Here is a 16521-nt window from a genome sequence, read left to right as displayed (position 1 = left end):
TTATGACTGAGGGGTATCTTAACTCTCTCCATAAAGGAGAATGCAAAAGAACTATCTGAATAGGAAAAACTATTTTCACCTAAGAGGTTTTTTAGGAATACCACATAAAGGAATACTAAGGAAGCAAACTACTAGTAATATAAATCTCTTTTTATTGGAACTTCATAATCTTTTTCAATCGAAGAGTATTTCCTTTGTCACCCAGCAGGGTCCTGGAACTTCTTGGCTGGAATTCAGATATCCAGAGTTCTGGTTACCTACATCATCTATTCTTTATGTAGTAGCTTACAAGCATCAAAGGCCACCCTCACCTGATGCTTGGCCGGATCTATGCCCTCCAAAATAGTCTTCATGTCCTCCTGCTTGTCCTGTGAAAGGAAAAAGAAGAACTCACGGATCTTATTCCAAAAATGAAAATCACATTTGGCCATGAAGACCTTGTGACTGGTACTTCAGGTGCTGGGCTTTGTTAACTCAGGATCTTCAACTAAAAAGATTCCCATCTGTAGAGACCATAATCTCATGAACAGAGTATGATTTCTTTAAGAGCATGATAATATGGTCTCTACCAATATAATTTCAACATAAACCTTAACATATGCAGACATAATTCTGCTAAATGTTTAGAACTCATGCCTTTGTCTCCAAATACAACTGAAACCACAGGAAAAAAAGAGCAGTATCTTAATATCTAACCAAGGAAAATAATTAAATTGAAAGATCTGTGAATATCAGAAACTGAGAGAAAGAGTAGGGAAAATATTGTAAGATGATTAAATAGTTCTGTAGTACCTCCTCTTCCCATTATAAATGCAGTTAGTGCTCACACTTCAACTAAAACAGGAGACTTGAAAGAACCTGAGAGATGGAATATCTGTATTTTCTCTAGATCTAGACTCCAGACAGGGAGAAAGTTCTTGCAGATGAGACAGGAAGATAGCTGAAGAAACAGCAAGGAGCACTGCCATCACCGACCAGGGTCAACTATATCTCCAAATAAAAGAAATGTGGCCTAGAGAAATCTTCACTCTAAGTTACTCCTACCTGCTACCCGGGAAGACATGCTTACCTAAGAAGGTGCAAGCTCCTATGGCAAAGATTTAGTGAGAAAATATTCTGAGACAACTATATGATATGAAGAAGTTGACTATTAAAGCTCACTTGTTCTTCCTTTCTCATCCCCATATGAGTTTCAACAAAAACAAGTCCCATTCAAATATGAATAGATAAGCACAAAGTATCCAACACAAAACATATTAAGAAGTTCCTATAAAAACAGAAAGAAAATTTAAGCCAAATATTCCCTTATACTTTCAAAAAATTAAAGGGAATACAAATGCTTTAAATAGTGGAACAAAGTGATATAACAGCAAGAGGAAATTTAAAAGTGAGTTGGAAGAGCAGAAGATACAAAGTAGTGAGGAAACCATGAAAATCACATTAGAAGCAGCAACAACTTTACAGAAAAAATAGGGCCCTGATGGATGGTCCCTATTAAGAAAGAATACAAAGGGAAAAAAAAAGAAGTGAAAAGAATCAGACATAAAGATAATACAAATAAGGGAGATTCAACATATGGATAATAAATGTCCCAGGAGAAAAAAGAACAGAAAAAGAAGTGTTCAAGGTTGTACTAGAAGAAAACTGGAGAAGGATGATAAGGAAGAGAAAAAAAGAAAAGGAGAAAGGAAAGAGGATGAACTAAAATCTTCAAATAGAAAGCATTCACGGTTTTCCAGGAAAAACTATTAAAAAATAATATACACTAGGATACATCCTGGGGAAATCATAAAGGTTTAATATAATGAAAGAATCTTATGATAATCCAGGCAGAAAAGAAGTCGCTTACACACACTTACATACACTGGGGAATATTCTAGCAGGCTTTTGCAATATTTAGTACCAGAAGATAATAGAACAGAGGGCTTAGAATTTTGAGAGGAAAAAAACCAGTGATTCAATAATTCTATATATAGCTACCTGGTGGCTCAGTGGTAAAGAATCCGCTGCCAATGCAGGAGACACACAAGACGCGAGTTTGAACCCTGGATTGGGAAGAGATTCCCTGGAGGAGGAAATGGCAACCCACTCTAGTATTCTTGCCTGGGAAATTCCATGGACAGAGAAGCCTGGTGGGCAATAATCCATGGGGTCACAAAGAGTCAGACACAACTTAGTGACTGAGCATGCACACACACACACGTTCATTTATAAATACAACAAACAGTAGTCTTAAAAATGCAAGCACCTGTAAACTCCTTTTTTTGGTGGAGGAGAGTAAATTCAAAACAAAATACCAATATCAGCCAGCCAAAACTTGAGTCAAGTTCAGGAAATCAGGATTTTAGAATCTATATAACATGAAAGACTAGTAAGGTAAACACTGAATCCACCTAAATATACAATTAAACAAATTTGAGAAATAGGGTCATAAAATAGAACATAAATGTTGTAAAATCGTAACAATGTAAAAATAAAATAACTCATGAGAATTCTGTGATGTAAGACGCAATCTCTTCTTCAGAACGGAGTTAATAAATATTATCTAAATATTAGATTTTTTAAAAACCAGTTTTTTAAAAAGAAAGTAACAAAACATTTCAAAATTTGCATTTGTACATGATGTCTGAATACTTCTCCAAGAAGTAACTTTATATCTGTGTTTTATATAGCTCACCAAAACTTTGGGAGCAATTAATGAGCAGCTAATAGGGCTACTTGGAATACTGTGATTCTTTAAGATAAAAGAAATATGGGGGCTATGATCAGACATTAGAAAATTAAATTATAAAAAAAGGAAGGAAGGATGACAGAAGATATGTAACTCATTTTAATGAGAATTAAGAATCAGGAGACCTCGATTGCTAATTGAAGTGCAGATTGGTTCAGCATTTTTGAACAATTTAGCAGCAGCTATCACATTTCTAGATGTGGACCCTCTGATAACCAGCAATTCTACTTCTAGGAATTTATCCCTATAGATGAACAGTGTATGTGATAACAAATCTATTCATATAAAAAAGAGATACAGCCCACAAACACAGGATATATACATGCTTGGGTGTACAGAAATATCTAGAAAGACACACAACATACTGCTTAAGTTAAAAAAAAAATTTTTATGAAGATTTCTATTTTGTAAGATTTAATATAGATAACAAACTGATCTTTCAAAATTTTTGTCTTTTAGGATAGGTCCATATCAAATCTTAATTTCCAGAAGTAAGAACCAGAGGGTGCCAATATATCCACATTCAAAATACCCAGTTTCCATTAGTTCAACTATTCTAGGAAAACCTCCCTCACAGTTCATTTGGCTGGTAGAATACAGTCCAAGAAAAGCCAACAGAGGTCAGAGAGCTTACTTTCTATGGTGAGGGAGGAAAATCAGTGACAGATCACCACAATATATTCAAGGGGCCCAATTTACTCAGTGCAAAAGTGCTTCAATTTTTATTCCAATGTTAAAAATAATAAATCTTAAAAGCTATGATCAACTCTACAGAGAAAATCAGTATAGTAAAAACCAAAATTCTATTCAAGTAAGGAATTATACAAAGCACTAAGCATTAGAGTATGTATTTCTTTCAATATGTGACTTTTCATCATATCTATATAAAATATCTCCAGAAGAATAGAAGGAAAGAACAACACTGATTGCCAATAGAGAGGAAAACTGGGTGCCCATGGGACACTTTAAAACTTTACAAATTTTGAACCATGTAAAGGCATTACCTATTTAAAAAATAAGAAAAACTACAACTAATTTGCATAGGACAACTATTATTCAATATGGCAAAGATGCAGAATTAGCAACACTGTGTACCTACTACACTTCTTTAGGTTGGTTCTACTTATTTTCTTTGATACTGCACCTACAGCAGATTATGAACATAAAGAAAGAAACCATGTCCTATTTTGTCCCTGGAAAAACTTGTCTTCCACCCTTACTTTCAAGATGGTGAACATCTTGAAGCAAAACAGTATTTCTAAATTCCTAGCCACTGAATATTACCTGTGTATACTTGAAAGCCAAAGCTGAAAAAACCATCTTAAAGAAATTTTGAAAAGTTTGAAGCCATATAAAGATGAGAAGAGGAAATAACAAAAGTTTATTCTGCTACTTGAAATAAAATTTAACTGAAGGAAAAGAAGAATAAATTCTTAATTGAACAATTCCAAAGATAACTGGAGAGATTTTATTCTTAAGGAAACAATTCACTTAAAAATTCATGTCAAGGAAACTCTTCCTACTTCTTTGACAGTATTTAAATAGGAAAAAATACTGATAGTAAAAAGATACAGTGGAAGACATAATGATTTAGCATTGTATTGCCAAATAATCTTTACTGGGGTGGCCTTGCTGAGTTACTGTATTTTCTGGGGATTGGTAACTTTTATCTATTAAAATATTTTATAATAAGCTAAACTGCTAACTATTAATTATAAATACCATCCAAAATTAATTTAATACATTTAATATACACACAGATTTCAAGAGAGAGAATCATTTGTGTAACACATCACTGCTATTAATGATGAGTCACAACTAAAATTTCATTTTCTTCAAGAATCCCATAGCACTTCACACATTCTTGGGCTAAGCACTCCTCTAGTCCATTCAATACCTCCATACAAGTAGCTGCTTAACTTGTTCTTTAAAAAACATAAAATTAAATTTCTTAACACACACCACTAAAGATCTTCTGGTCCAAACCCCTCATAAAAAAAAGGAAAAGGGGGAGAAGAGGAGAAAAAAAGAAAAAAAGCCTAGGGAGTCTCAGTGATTTGCTAGCACATTCAGCAGAACCAAAGAAAGAATATTTACATGACTTGGGTAAAATAGTCCAGAAAATAATACTACATTTCATTTTACAGATTAAATTACTGAGGCAACTATTTACTTAAAGATCAGAGGTTTGATGGCTATAATGAAAATTTAGGTCTTGTCTAATGTTCAGTAGCATCTCTAATGTAGAGTTCTTTCTAAATAACCTAAGTGTAGTCTTTGTCACTCATTAGCTCTCCATTCAGATGTAGGATTACCGGGTGCTTTCTGCAGGTACTTCTACCTTTTAGTTGATTTACTTTCAAATAGCAATGAAGGCCTGTAACATGCTAAAATAGATCATAAAAAATCTTTATATGAATACAACTAGAATGTATTTACCTTCTCTGATATCTATGTCAGTTGTTTATTGTGGGAAATACTACTTGAGTTCCTCTTTTAAAATGAAAGGCCAAGGAGCTGGAGACACAGAAGAAATACTAATTTATATATCACTCTCCCTTTCCAAATTTAGCTTTGTTGCATGAAGGAAATTCTGTAGATGACAGGTATTTCTTTTATGTTAACAAATGTATCAAAGTTTTAGTGTTGAAATTAACATGCCATGATGAAAACAGAAAGATTCCACTATCTTCACAAATGATTTGAAAAACACCACCAAGATCAATGGAACTCTGTACTGACTTTAACTTATAAGTAAGTACTGGGAATGTATTATACAATATAGTAAATATAATTCACACTGTGTGTTATATATTAAAGCTGTTAAGAGAGCAAATCCTAATAGATCTCATAACAAGAAATAATTTTTTTTCTATTTCTTTAACTTTGTGTCTACATGAGATGGAGAAGGGCATGGCAACCCACTCTAGTATTCTAGCCTGAGAATCCCATGGACAGAGAAACCTGGTGTGCTATGGTCCATAGGGTCGCAAAGAGTTGGACACAAGTGAAGTGACTTAGCACACACAGTATATGAGATGATAAATGCTCAGTAATTTATTATGATAATCCCAACTTAAATTTGTATAATGCTGTATGTCAAATATATCTTAATAAACCTGGAATTAAAAAATTTTTTAAATAAAACACAACAAAAACTATATATTTAAATCTCTCTCTCACTTAAAAACAGGAAAACAAAACAATGCTGACATGTTAACCAACACAGTGCTGCCACCTAAACATACTATCATTAGGGCCTTTGTAAACTCTGACCTGATGCAGTCATCTTTCATAGACATGGAGCAACTCTATAACAATAAAATCATTGGACATGGAAGCCAGGAAAACAAAGATAACAAAGTAAGTCAAGATTAAAAGCAAGCAAGCCAAAAAAAGAGAAAGAAGCAGAGTAGTGCTTTACAATCCAAATTATACTGTTGAATAGTTCATGCAAATTCTCCATCTTGAACATAAAATAGTGGGAAAAAAAAAAAGTAATAGTGAACAGGGAGCTAAAGGACTGTGGTAAAAGAAATCAAGCCATGTAAGTGCTTTAGCTGAAGTAAGCTATCAAGATACAAACAAGAATGAAACATTAAAACCATGTCTTCTGGTCTAAAAACCAGTAAATAGGGAGAAAGGCCTAGAGTAATAATTATACAGGACACCAGGATAGCGAATCAAAGACTATGGAACTGAATCAACTTCAGTTTTTGTTTTTCTAATACTGTAGATGTTGATTTTATTTTCTTTTTAATTTTTGGCAGCACAGCTGTGGGATCTTAGTTCCCCAATCAGGAATGAAACCTGTCCGTGTATGCTCCCTGCAGTGGAAGCATGGTCTTAACCACAGGACCTCCAGGGAAGTCCCTCAACTTCAGTTTTGAAATGGTATTTATTGGTTATTTTTGGCCAAGTAATTGAGTAGCAAATTTGTAAGGACACTGATAGTATATTTCTTTTCCGAGAAACAAGATTAGTTTTCAAAGGCAGGTATCTTCTCTTTTTTTAAAAAATTCCTTTTAGATTTTAAATATATTACAGAATGCTAATGCTTTTTAATAAAAACTTTCTTACAATGGATTTACCTCATATTATACCTGTCATTATATCAAATACTAAAAACAAATTTGGGCCCAATAAAAGATGCTGTGCTGAGAAAGTAAGCACATAAAGGAATACTATCTTTCAATATACAATGATTCCCATTACAGTGGTAACAAGAGGTGCAAATAGCAGGAAGATATGGATTAGGTGATTTGTTAAAGGCTCTCTGCTTATTGAGTAGTTAAAATGATTCTGCATGTTAATAGGGAGAATTTTCAAAAAACTCTGCAATTAATGGACAGTTTTTATTTCATTTAATTTTTGATTTCTAAAAGGAACATTTTAAATGGCTTACTTAAGACTACTAATCTCATTCAAAGGTTTTTAATAATGGGACTATCGACATCTATGTAATTATTACAAAGTTAGATAAGTTACATATCAATTCATAATCTTCTAAATATGATGGACATTCAGTGGTTTTTCTTTTACTAAAAATATCTATAAATACTTTTTCATTTTAAATATTTTTAAAACAAGAAAAAACGAAATCTCAAATAACTAAGATTCAAATGAGAACATGCACGTATTTTGAGGATCTACCTGAAAATACTCAAGTATACCATCAGTTCTGGCTGAAGATTTTTTAAAAAGCATTAAGTAAGAAACTGTCTAGATTTCCTTTAAAACTAAGTTCCAAAGTATACCTCCTACACAAGTAGAATGAAAAGCCTTAAAAACTCTCAGTTTCATCTCAGAAAACAATAAAAGGAATTCAAATTGTTGCATTACATTTTTATAACACTATAATTACCATCCTGATTCTGGTACAGAATATTTTAAAGAATGAGAGACAACGGCTTTTAAGCTCCTTTAAAAAACACAGAATAACAAAGCTTTGAATTGTGGCAAAAGTTAAGCTCTAAAAATCTGAGAAAACATGAGGTTAGTCCAGATTGTGTTTCAAAGACTGAACTGTGAGTTCTTATTTAAAACTGAAGGTAAAAATAGTTACCCGCAAAATGAAGATTCTAAAAAAAATACTATTTAACTTAAAGAACTACCAAACCTAGACATCGAGAACACATCTATGGGATCCAGAAATGTTAAACATCTCTACTCCATGCAATGGGAGTATAGAGTTTTTCCAATTCCAATCCACAGTTCTAAACAGATACTAGGAGATGACAGAAAAGAATGAAGGACAAGAAAGATGCTGCCTTTTTAGGTCCAGTTAGCAAGAATTATCAGTCATTTTTTCCTCAGGATTCAAGGACTGATCTGCCTGCTTTATTCACTTCTTGTTTTTCAGTAGGTCGTTCGTTGCCCACCTCTGGCTTACAGTAAATCCTGAAATTATTTAAAGGTTTTAAATATCAAACTTACTATACTTTTCCATACTTTCCACACTTTCTATAAAGAACAAGAATTGCTTTTTACAATCAGGAAAATAATATTAAAATTGAAATATCTCTCCCCAGACAGCAAAAGCAGGAAACAGGAATACATTTTTTTAAATGGAAAATTATATATGAAATAATTCAAAAGTAGAAAAAAGGAAAAAGTTATGCATATGAAATTATTAGATATAATAATTTACAACAGTGAAATATAAAAAGTAAAAGTTCAATAATAAGTGAATGATGATGGCTCATCAACTTGATGGAATATTATGCATAAGTTATAAACAGAGAATATGTAGCAATAAGGAAAAGATTATGATGGAACACACAGCTGGAAATTATAATGTAATTATACTTACATATAAATATGAATACAAGATGGTTTACAAAATAGAAAACAATTATGTTAGAATAACAGCATTACAATCTCTGTACTTAAGATAAATATTTATCTAAGCCATTTTTTAATCTTATATTTTGAATGTAAAACAATATGACAAATGAAAATCTATCTGCTTGTTGAATGAAATTCTTCTAAGGAACTTTAATCACAAGCAACTGAATGAATTACAGAAGACTGTAAGACATTTAAAAATATTTCATAACAAATTTTTAACTGTCAAAATCAGTAAGTTTTGCTTTACTTTATACTGCATTTAACAGGTAATTTTTCTTTTTCCTATTTAACATTTTTTGAAGAACTCCTAGCAAACAAGTTAAGGAAGTGACTTTGCTATGGAAAAATGAAAGAATAATGAATTTTATAAGAATTCAGAGGATAAGAATCTTAAATTTGCTTATAATATCTAAGTTTTTATGCTCTATCCTATTTATTTCAAGTGATTAAATACTTCAATTCTTAATTTTTATAGATGACCCAGAGCAACTCTTAAGGAAGGCAGAAGATTAAGATCTATTTAATATACCTGTCATAATTTTCAAACACAAAAATTACACCTCTTAGCAATTCTATCTGGCAGAACCTCATGAATGAGAATGAATGCTAGTGTTCATTCCCATATTTAATAGTAGTAGAAATCATGATAAACAAATAGCATAATTACATTATATACTTATTTTAGTTAGTAATTATTTTCCAACAATGTGCTGAGGGATTTTGGGAGGAACTGCTGTTACAAGAAATGGATTAAAAGACAATACTTAGAAAGTTTTCTCTATATAAGGGAAATTAGTAAATTTGATTGCCTACAACATTTTTAACTATGTATGCCTCACATAGATTTTTTAAAAATACATAAAGGAATTGTGAAAGAAACTCTAGAAAGCAGTTTAAAATACTCTCTCAAAAAGCAAACATTTCAGCAAGAAGTATAAACCTTCAAGTGGATATTATTTTACAATTTCCCATAGTTGTAAGGATTATTACACTCACGAACCTGCCATCTAATTTGAAACTTTAAAAAGCCAAAATAGAAGATATTAAAAGAATAGAAAAAGAATGAAATGGTGTAATAATGTTGTTAGGAAGATGACAGTAGCTGTATTTTAAATGTCTAACTAATTAGAAAAACAAAAGAAAAGTACTTAGTGATTTGAAAGGTTATTCTATTCTATAAACATATCATTGCATTTATATATCTCATACAGGGCAGTTAAAAAGGTTCAGGAATGTTAAATAGGACTGGAGTGAGAGGAAGAAAGAAATAAATGGTTTTACCTAGAAAAAAACAGTATGCCCTTTTAAAAATTATTTTCAAATACATTTAATAAATGCAACAGCTAAGAACAAGTAGCCAGATTTTCAAGTTATTTTATATAAAGCATGCAAACTATTAATCTGCTTTACTAGTGTTTTCTAAATGTTAAAAATAAAGGAATTAACATTCATACAAAAATATGTGAAATTAAAAATCTCTTACTAAATCGGCCCCTGCTTGAAGTAAAACATCTGCAACATCCGTGTGTCCATTTTCACAAGCGTAGGTTAAAGCCGTGTCTCCTGTTGCTGTTGTAGCATGAACATTAGCACCTGGCAAGCAAAAAAAATTACTTAATTTTATAATTTGGTGAAACTCATAAACTCTAAATATGAAAACATCAGAATATATTTTAAGAATCCTAATTTTCCTTTAAATATGCTTTGAAAAAATGCTTTTAGCCATAAAGAAACTAAACAACTAAAAACTATAATAGTCTGTCTATATACCCCCAGTAAGATATACTCTAAGAAATAAAAGAGCTACTAAAACAAAAAATATCAGTTTTCAGAAATCATATTGGCAGTTTTAGTTTCTTCTGAGACAATTTTATGAATCCTTTTTATGATTACATAAAATGTGATTCTCAAGCCACAAGACAGTTTCAGAAACAACCCACTTCAAATTAGCAAAAGTAGCTAAATGTGAGAATTAATGGTGACATGATAGAAAAGACAGTGTCGTGAGCTCTAAGTTTGAATATTGGCCCTGTCACTTATTAGCTTGATTTGCTTAGAGAAGCTATCCAGACAATGACTGTACATTGTTTCTATATCTATAAGACGTGTGTGTGCAGTGGTCAATGGTAATTAATAGAGATAACACATGAGCTGAGCAGAATGTCTAGTATCCAGTGATTTCTTAGTTAACATTATTTATTCCTTTTTTTAAAACTCCCTTAACAGTACCATGACTACTTAGAGGGATATGGGAAGAATGAAGACTGGTGAAGAAAGACTCTTGAATAGGACACAGACCATTACAGAAAATAATGAGAGAACAGTAACTGAAAAATATACATACATATACTATCTATAGCAAATAATAATTTTTGAGCCAAGGAAGAGGTCAGCTTGTATGGTTGGTTTGTGCAATGGTTCAAAATCTAAACAATCATTCAAACCATTAATGATCTGGATTAATAAATTATCTTAATAATAATTCAAAAGAAAAATTGATGCTGGTTATAATCAAATTAACAGTGAAAGCCCAAAAAGGATCAATAAAGTTTTGCTAATATTTCATTTCCCTTTATACATTAATTTCCTTATACATCAAATTTTAAACAATTTATTAGACATGGATTAAAAAAATCTGTATTACTTTCAAAGGAAATATAAAGGCTTATATCTGCCTGGATCGATTTTTTCATAAATTCTTAACTTGCTCTATATAAAACTATATGTAAAAACACTGATTTCTTACTACTGCTTCATAATATATAAAGCACAAATATTTCTGCCAAAAAAAATTTCCACTTTTTCATTCATTTTTTTTTTGAGAAGTAGGAAATGTTAAGAAATGACATTATCAAATGTTATAGAGGTTATCAAATTAAAACCTCTATGTCATCCCTATATTCTCTTACTGAAAGACTGTAGAAGGAGCTAATTTCTCCCCTTCAGAAACTACAAATCATTCAATGGAAAGAGAAGGCCAACGGGAAGTCTTACCATCACTAAGCAAACATTAACTACTTTATAAAACTTGTTTTTTTAATTTTTTTTTATTTTTTATTTTTTTAAAAAAGACATTTTTGGAGACTTAAAAGCCTAAGATGAGAGTTAAATTGTGGAGCTATTTTTCAGCCTTTGTAGAAATGAAAAAAATAAGAGTTAATTGTTAAAGTTATGAAAAGCAATATAAAATTCTTTCTCTAAAAGGCGTCTTTATTTTTATTTTTTTTTAGTTCTACCAGTTTATTGTTACCAACCCATCTCCCTCCACCCTCGTGCACACATGCTCAGTCATGGACTGCAGCCCGCCAGGTTCCTCTTTCCATGGACTTTCCCAGGCAAGAATACTGGAGTGGGTTGCCATTTCCTTCTCCATAAAAGGCATTTTTAAAGCCACATACCAGCAGCCAGTAAGTATTTAACCAACTCCAGGTGTCCCTCCTGAGAAGCCTCCATCAGAGGTGTGGAGCAGCCAAGTTCTATGTCAGCCCCTGCCTTAATCAGGAAGTCTGCAACTTCAGAAAAACCTCCACAGCAAGCCAACGTCAGAGCTGTTTCTTGGGTTTCTTCTGTCTGAGCATTTATATTTGCTCCTGGGGAAAGCATAAAAATAGATAAAACTATAGTTACAAAAGACTTACAATAAAGTGTTCTGATTTCTGATAATTATCTCTTATTTTTTCTGTTTCTGGTGTTCCACCCAGGGTGTTGAAAACTTATTTTATCATCAATGCAAACAATATCTTAGTTGTAATAAACTTCAGGGATACTGACACAAAAATTCAAAGGAAATTGATTTTTTTAATTAAAGAAGTAGAACTATTTTACCTTGTGCTAAGAGTAGTGCCACCATCTCTTCATGTCCCTCCCGAGCAGCTTCCATCAAAGGAGTATATCCTTCATCATTAACTTCTTCCAGATTTGCTCCCCTTTCAATAAGTAGAGCTGCCAATTCAACATGTCCTCCACAGGCAGCCAGCGTTAACGGCGACTCGAATGAATCTGCAGGCATATTCACTTGAGCACCACTATCCAAAAGCAAACGTGCTACCTCTACATGTCCATCCTGCAGATTTTCAGAAGTAAAACAAGAAGAAAGGAATTTTTGTTTTGATATTTTTTAAGTGGGAGAAGAAAAGCTACAGATTGTGGAAAGACAGGAGGGAAGAAAAGGAGAGGCAGCTTAGATGCATATATATTATCATACCCATCTGAGAAGTTTTTAAATCTGTCTTATCAAAAGTCCATTAAAATTATTTTACCTTACTTCAGAGTAAGCCCCAAAATTTCCACAAGAATCAGACTTGGTACATACAGTTACAATTTCAAGTAATTTTTAATTTCTACATTCTCTGAAGTTCAAAAAACTATTAAATCCATAGTCAACAGTAACTCAAAATAAAATAATTACTATTTATACTACAGCCAGGGTCAAATATAGCTATAGCCTCAAACTTAAGGGTCATGTTTAAGTGTAGAAATTGTGTTAGATCTATTTAAGAAACAAAGACCGAGGGAAAAATAACAACAAATTCTGTGAAGTCATTACCACTTGGGATTATATCACCAAGGTAAATCCCTGTGGACTGATACTATCCTATATTTTTTCTCATCACTAGCTTGTTGTAATAAGGCAAAGAATTTTACAAAGATGCAAAATATTTACTCACTTGTAAATAATTTTACCATGAGCCCATCTGCATAGACAGGCAATTAACAAAATATTCTCATGGAGGTATTCATTCTACCCCTTTATCATCATAAATACATTTCTTTAGTTTCAAATTCTTTGCTTCAAAATTTTATGGGTCTTAACTCCTGTGGCAAATGAAGACAGAGCTGGTATGTTGTTCTTTATTTTAAAAAATGACCCAAATATCTCTAATGGTAAGTAAAGAGAGTAGAAAAATAAGGTTTTATAAGGTTGCGAAACTCTTTTACTGAAGAACTAATGAAAAAAACCTTAAATATTAGGTTTCAGTATCTACCTAGAGTTTTATTATACTTAACTGAATAAGTTAGTTATAATCACTTTAGCTTTAATGTGAACAAATACTTCACGTTAAAATAAAACACATTTTTACCAAATTACTATATTGAGTTATTCCGTGTCTGAAATATACACCTAATTTAAAAGAAAATAAGGGTTTATGAGTGTCCACAAATCTGGGAACTACTATTGCACCCAGCTTCTTTAGGTTCCCAAGAAACTGTTTTGTATGAATTTAATTTTTGAAGATTCTTTATATATTCTGCTAACACATCTAGAGCACAGACCTTAACAGAGAAATTGTGCTAAGAACTTTTAAAATATTAATGAACAGTATTATTTCTAACAAAGGAAAAAAGAATACGAAAATAAAATTAAAAAAGAATAATCCACGCTTAAAAAAAAAAAATTGACCATATTTTACTGTACCGTTCAGCAGCACTAAATACATTCACATTGTTATGCAACTCTCATCATCATCTATCTCCCAAATTTTTCAATTTCCTAACATAAAACTCTGTCCCCATTAAATACTAAGTCCCCATTCCTCCACCCACCTCCCCCAGGCCCCAGGACATCTAACAACGTACTAAAAATAATCAATTCTTGGGCTTCCTTGATGGCTCAGTGGTAAAGAATCCACCTGCCAATGCAGGAGACATGAGTTCAATGCCTAGTCTGGGACGATCCCACATGCCAGAGCAACTAAGTCCATGTGCCACAACTACTGAGCTTGTGCTCTAGAGCTGAGGAGCCACAAGTACTGAAGCCAGCGTGCCTGAGAGCCCATGTTCTGCAACAAGAGAAGCCACAACAATGAGAAGCCCACGCACTGCAACTACAGAGTAGCTCCTGCTCGCCTCAACTAGAGAAAAAGCCCGTGCAGCACTGAAGACCCAGAGCAACCAAAAATAAATAAATAAATAAAATAATAATAAATCCACTCTTAAAGGCCCAATATCATTATCAGATTTTTTTTTTTTATTCTAAGAATTCAGTCTTAGCCATGAGCAGTAGCTGGGATTGGACTTACCCTCCTATCACAAACAACTATAAAAACTGGGATAAAACTACTAGAGGCACTGGACAGCAACCAAGCTAGGGTTAAGAGTTATAATCACTGAAAGAAGGAAGCATATGAGATAAGTGCTACATTCACTGTAACTTCTTCTCTTTAGGCATCTTCCAAACCATGGCCCAAAGAAATAAAGCGTAAACAAAGAGTGAACATCTTTAGGACCAAAGAGCTAAGGATCTAGGAGTAAAAGTGATGCTGCAATAAATTAAGCCTCAATAGGATCAGGGTGATTCACTGGTAATTTAAGTACCTGATAGAACAGAATGTAACAGCCTTAAAAGAGGGACAGGATAATCCAGAGCCTTGAAAAGGGATCATCTACAGCATATGGTTTACAGTAAAAAACAATTAGACATATCAAGAAACAAGAAAAGGTGATAGACCTCAAGAAATAAAATAATAAAAATTGACCCAGAATTGAATCAGATATACGAGATAGAAGAAAAGAACTTCAAAACAACTACTACACTGCCTGTGTGCAGCAATGCTAACTCAGTGCAGCCAAAAATAAATAAATAAAATTTAAAAAGAATAGAAAAACAGAGAAAAATCAGTGAAACCAAAAACAAGACTCATCATTAAGTTCATACGTAATCTAAAGGAACCCTGAATAGCCAAAACCAACTTGAAAAAGAAAAACAAAGCTGGAAGACTCATACTTCCTGATGTCAAAACTTAAACAAAGCTACAATAATTACAGCTTTGTGGTTCTGACTTAAAGACAAACATACAGGCCAGTGAAACAGAATAGAGAGACTAGAAATAAACCTTGCATGTATAATCAAATAATTTTTGATAAGAGTGTCAAGATGATTCAAATGGGAAAAGTCATTCTTTCTAACTTCGATGCTGGGAAAACCAGATAGTCACATGCATAAGCATGAAATTTAACACTTAACCTAATACCATATACAAAAATTCACTCAAAATGGATTAAAAACCTAAATAAAAGAGCTAAAACTATAAAACTTTTAGAAGAAAACACAGGACTAATGGCTCATGAAACTGGATTTGGCAATGACTTCTTGGATATGGTATCAAAGGCACAGGAAACAACAACAAAAATAGATGAAATGGACTTTTGAAAAACAAACCATGAAAAAATAAATAATGTAAAGTAATTAGCCTTCAACTAATAAAAATAAATGAAAAAAAAAAACCAACAAAAGCACAACTTTTGTGTACAAAAGGACACTATGAACAGAGTAAAAGGGCAGTCCATGAAATGAGAGAAAATATTTATCATATATCTGATAAGGAATTAAGATCCAGACAATATAAAGAACTTCTAATACTCATCAACCAAAAACAAGCTAATTCAAGAATGACAAAGGATTTGAATAGACATTTCTCTAGAAGATATACTGCCATGGAAAACAGTATGGTGGTGGTAATCCTCTTAATTATATTTATGATATGTGTATTTTACCATGATGAAACAGTTGGGAAGAAAATAAAAGTACATGAGTGTGCTGGAAATAACACAGCTAAGCTTGCCTTTTGTATGATTTCCTACATCAGTAGATTTACTATGAAAAGCTAAACACTGCACACATCCCTTTCAGTTCCTAAAAATGTACAAAATTTTCAGATTCTTCACCATCTCATAATAATTTTTCCAAAAAATAGTAATAATTCTCAAAGGCTTAAATACATATATGACCCTTTCGTCCCATATAATCTCAAGTGCAATTTAAAATTACCATGCAAGCCTCCATTAAGGCAGTGTGCATCTCATCTGTTTTGTGCTCTTGATCTGCACCAGCATCAAGCAGAAAGCGAACCATGTCCAAATGGCCTTAAAAAAAGAAGAAAACAAATTTTAAAACTATATTTCTCAAGAACTATCAATTTAATATATAAGTATTAAAATTG

The 16521-nt window shown here is 32.4% G+C and overlaps 1 protein-coding gene across 6 annotated transcripts in view; it reads right to left on the bottom strand.

Annotated features, from left to right (window-relative positions):
* Nucleotides 1-16521, bottom strand: part of LOC122700232 (ankyrin repeat and KH domain-containing protein 1) — a 104226-nt gene that overhangs the window by 47698 nt on the left and 40007 nt on the right. For 3 of the 6 annotated variants that reach the window (XM_043912964.1, XM_043912965.1, XM_043912966.1), the window contains exons 7-11: nucleotides 16350-16444; nucleotides 12407-12644; nucleotides 11980-12171; nucleotides 10065-10174; nucleotides 312-368 (exon numbers count right to left, since the gene is read on the bottom strand). In XM_043912964.1, coding sequence (XP_043768899.1) covers nucleotides 312-368; nucleotides 10065-10174; nucleotides 11980-12171; nucleotides 12407-12644; nucleotides 16350-16444 — 692 coding nt within the window. Of the gene's footprint in view, nucleotides 1-129; nucleotides 369-10064; nucleotides 10175-11979; nucleotides 12172-12406; nucleotides 12645-16349; nucleotides 16445-16521 lie in introns of those variants that run through there. The other 3 variants (XM_043912969.1, XM_043912968.1, XM_043912970.1) reach the window with 2 other exon arrangements.

The sequence above is a fragment of the Cervus elaphus genome, chromosome 9, assembly GCF_910594005.1.
Source record: "Cervus elaphus chromosome 9, mCerEla1.1, whole genome shotgun sequence".
In the NCBI taxonomy this organism is placed as follows: domain Eukaryota; kingdom Metazoa; phylum Chordata; class Mammalia; order Artiodactyla; family Cervidae; genus Cervus; species Cervus elaphus.
Note: the sequence above shows the minus strand (reverse complement) of the source record. Positions and strands in the feature narration are given on the sequence as shown.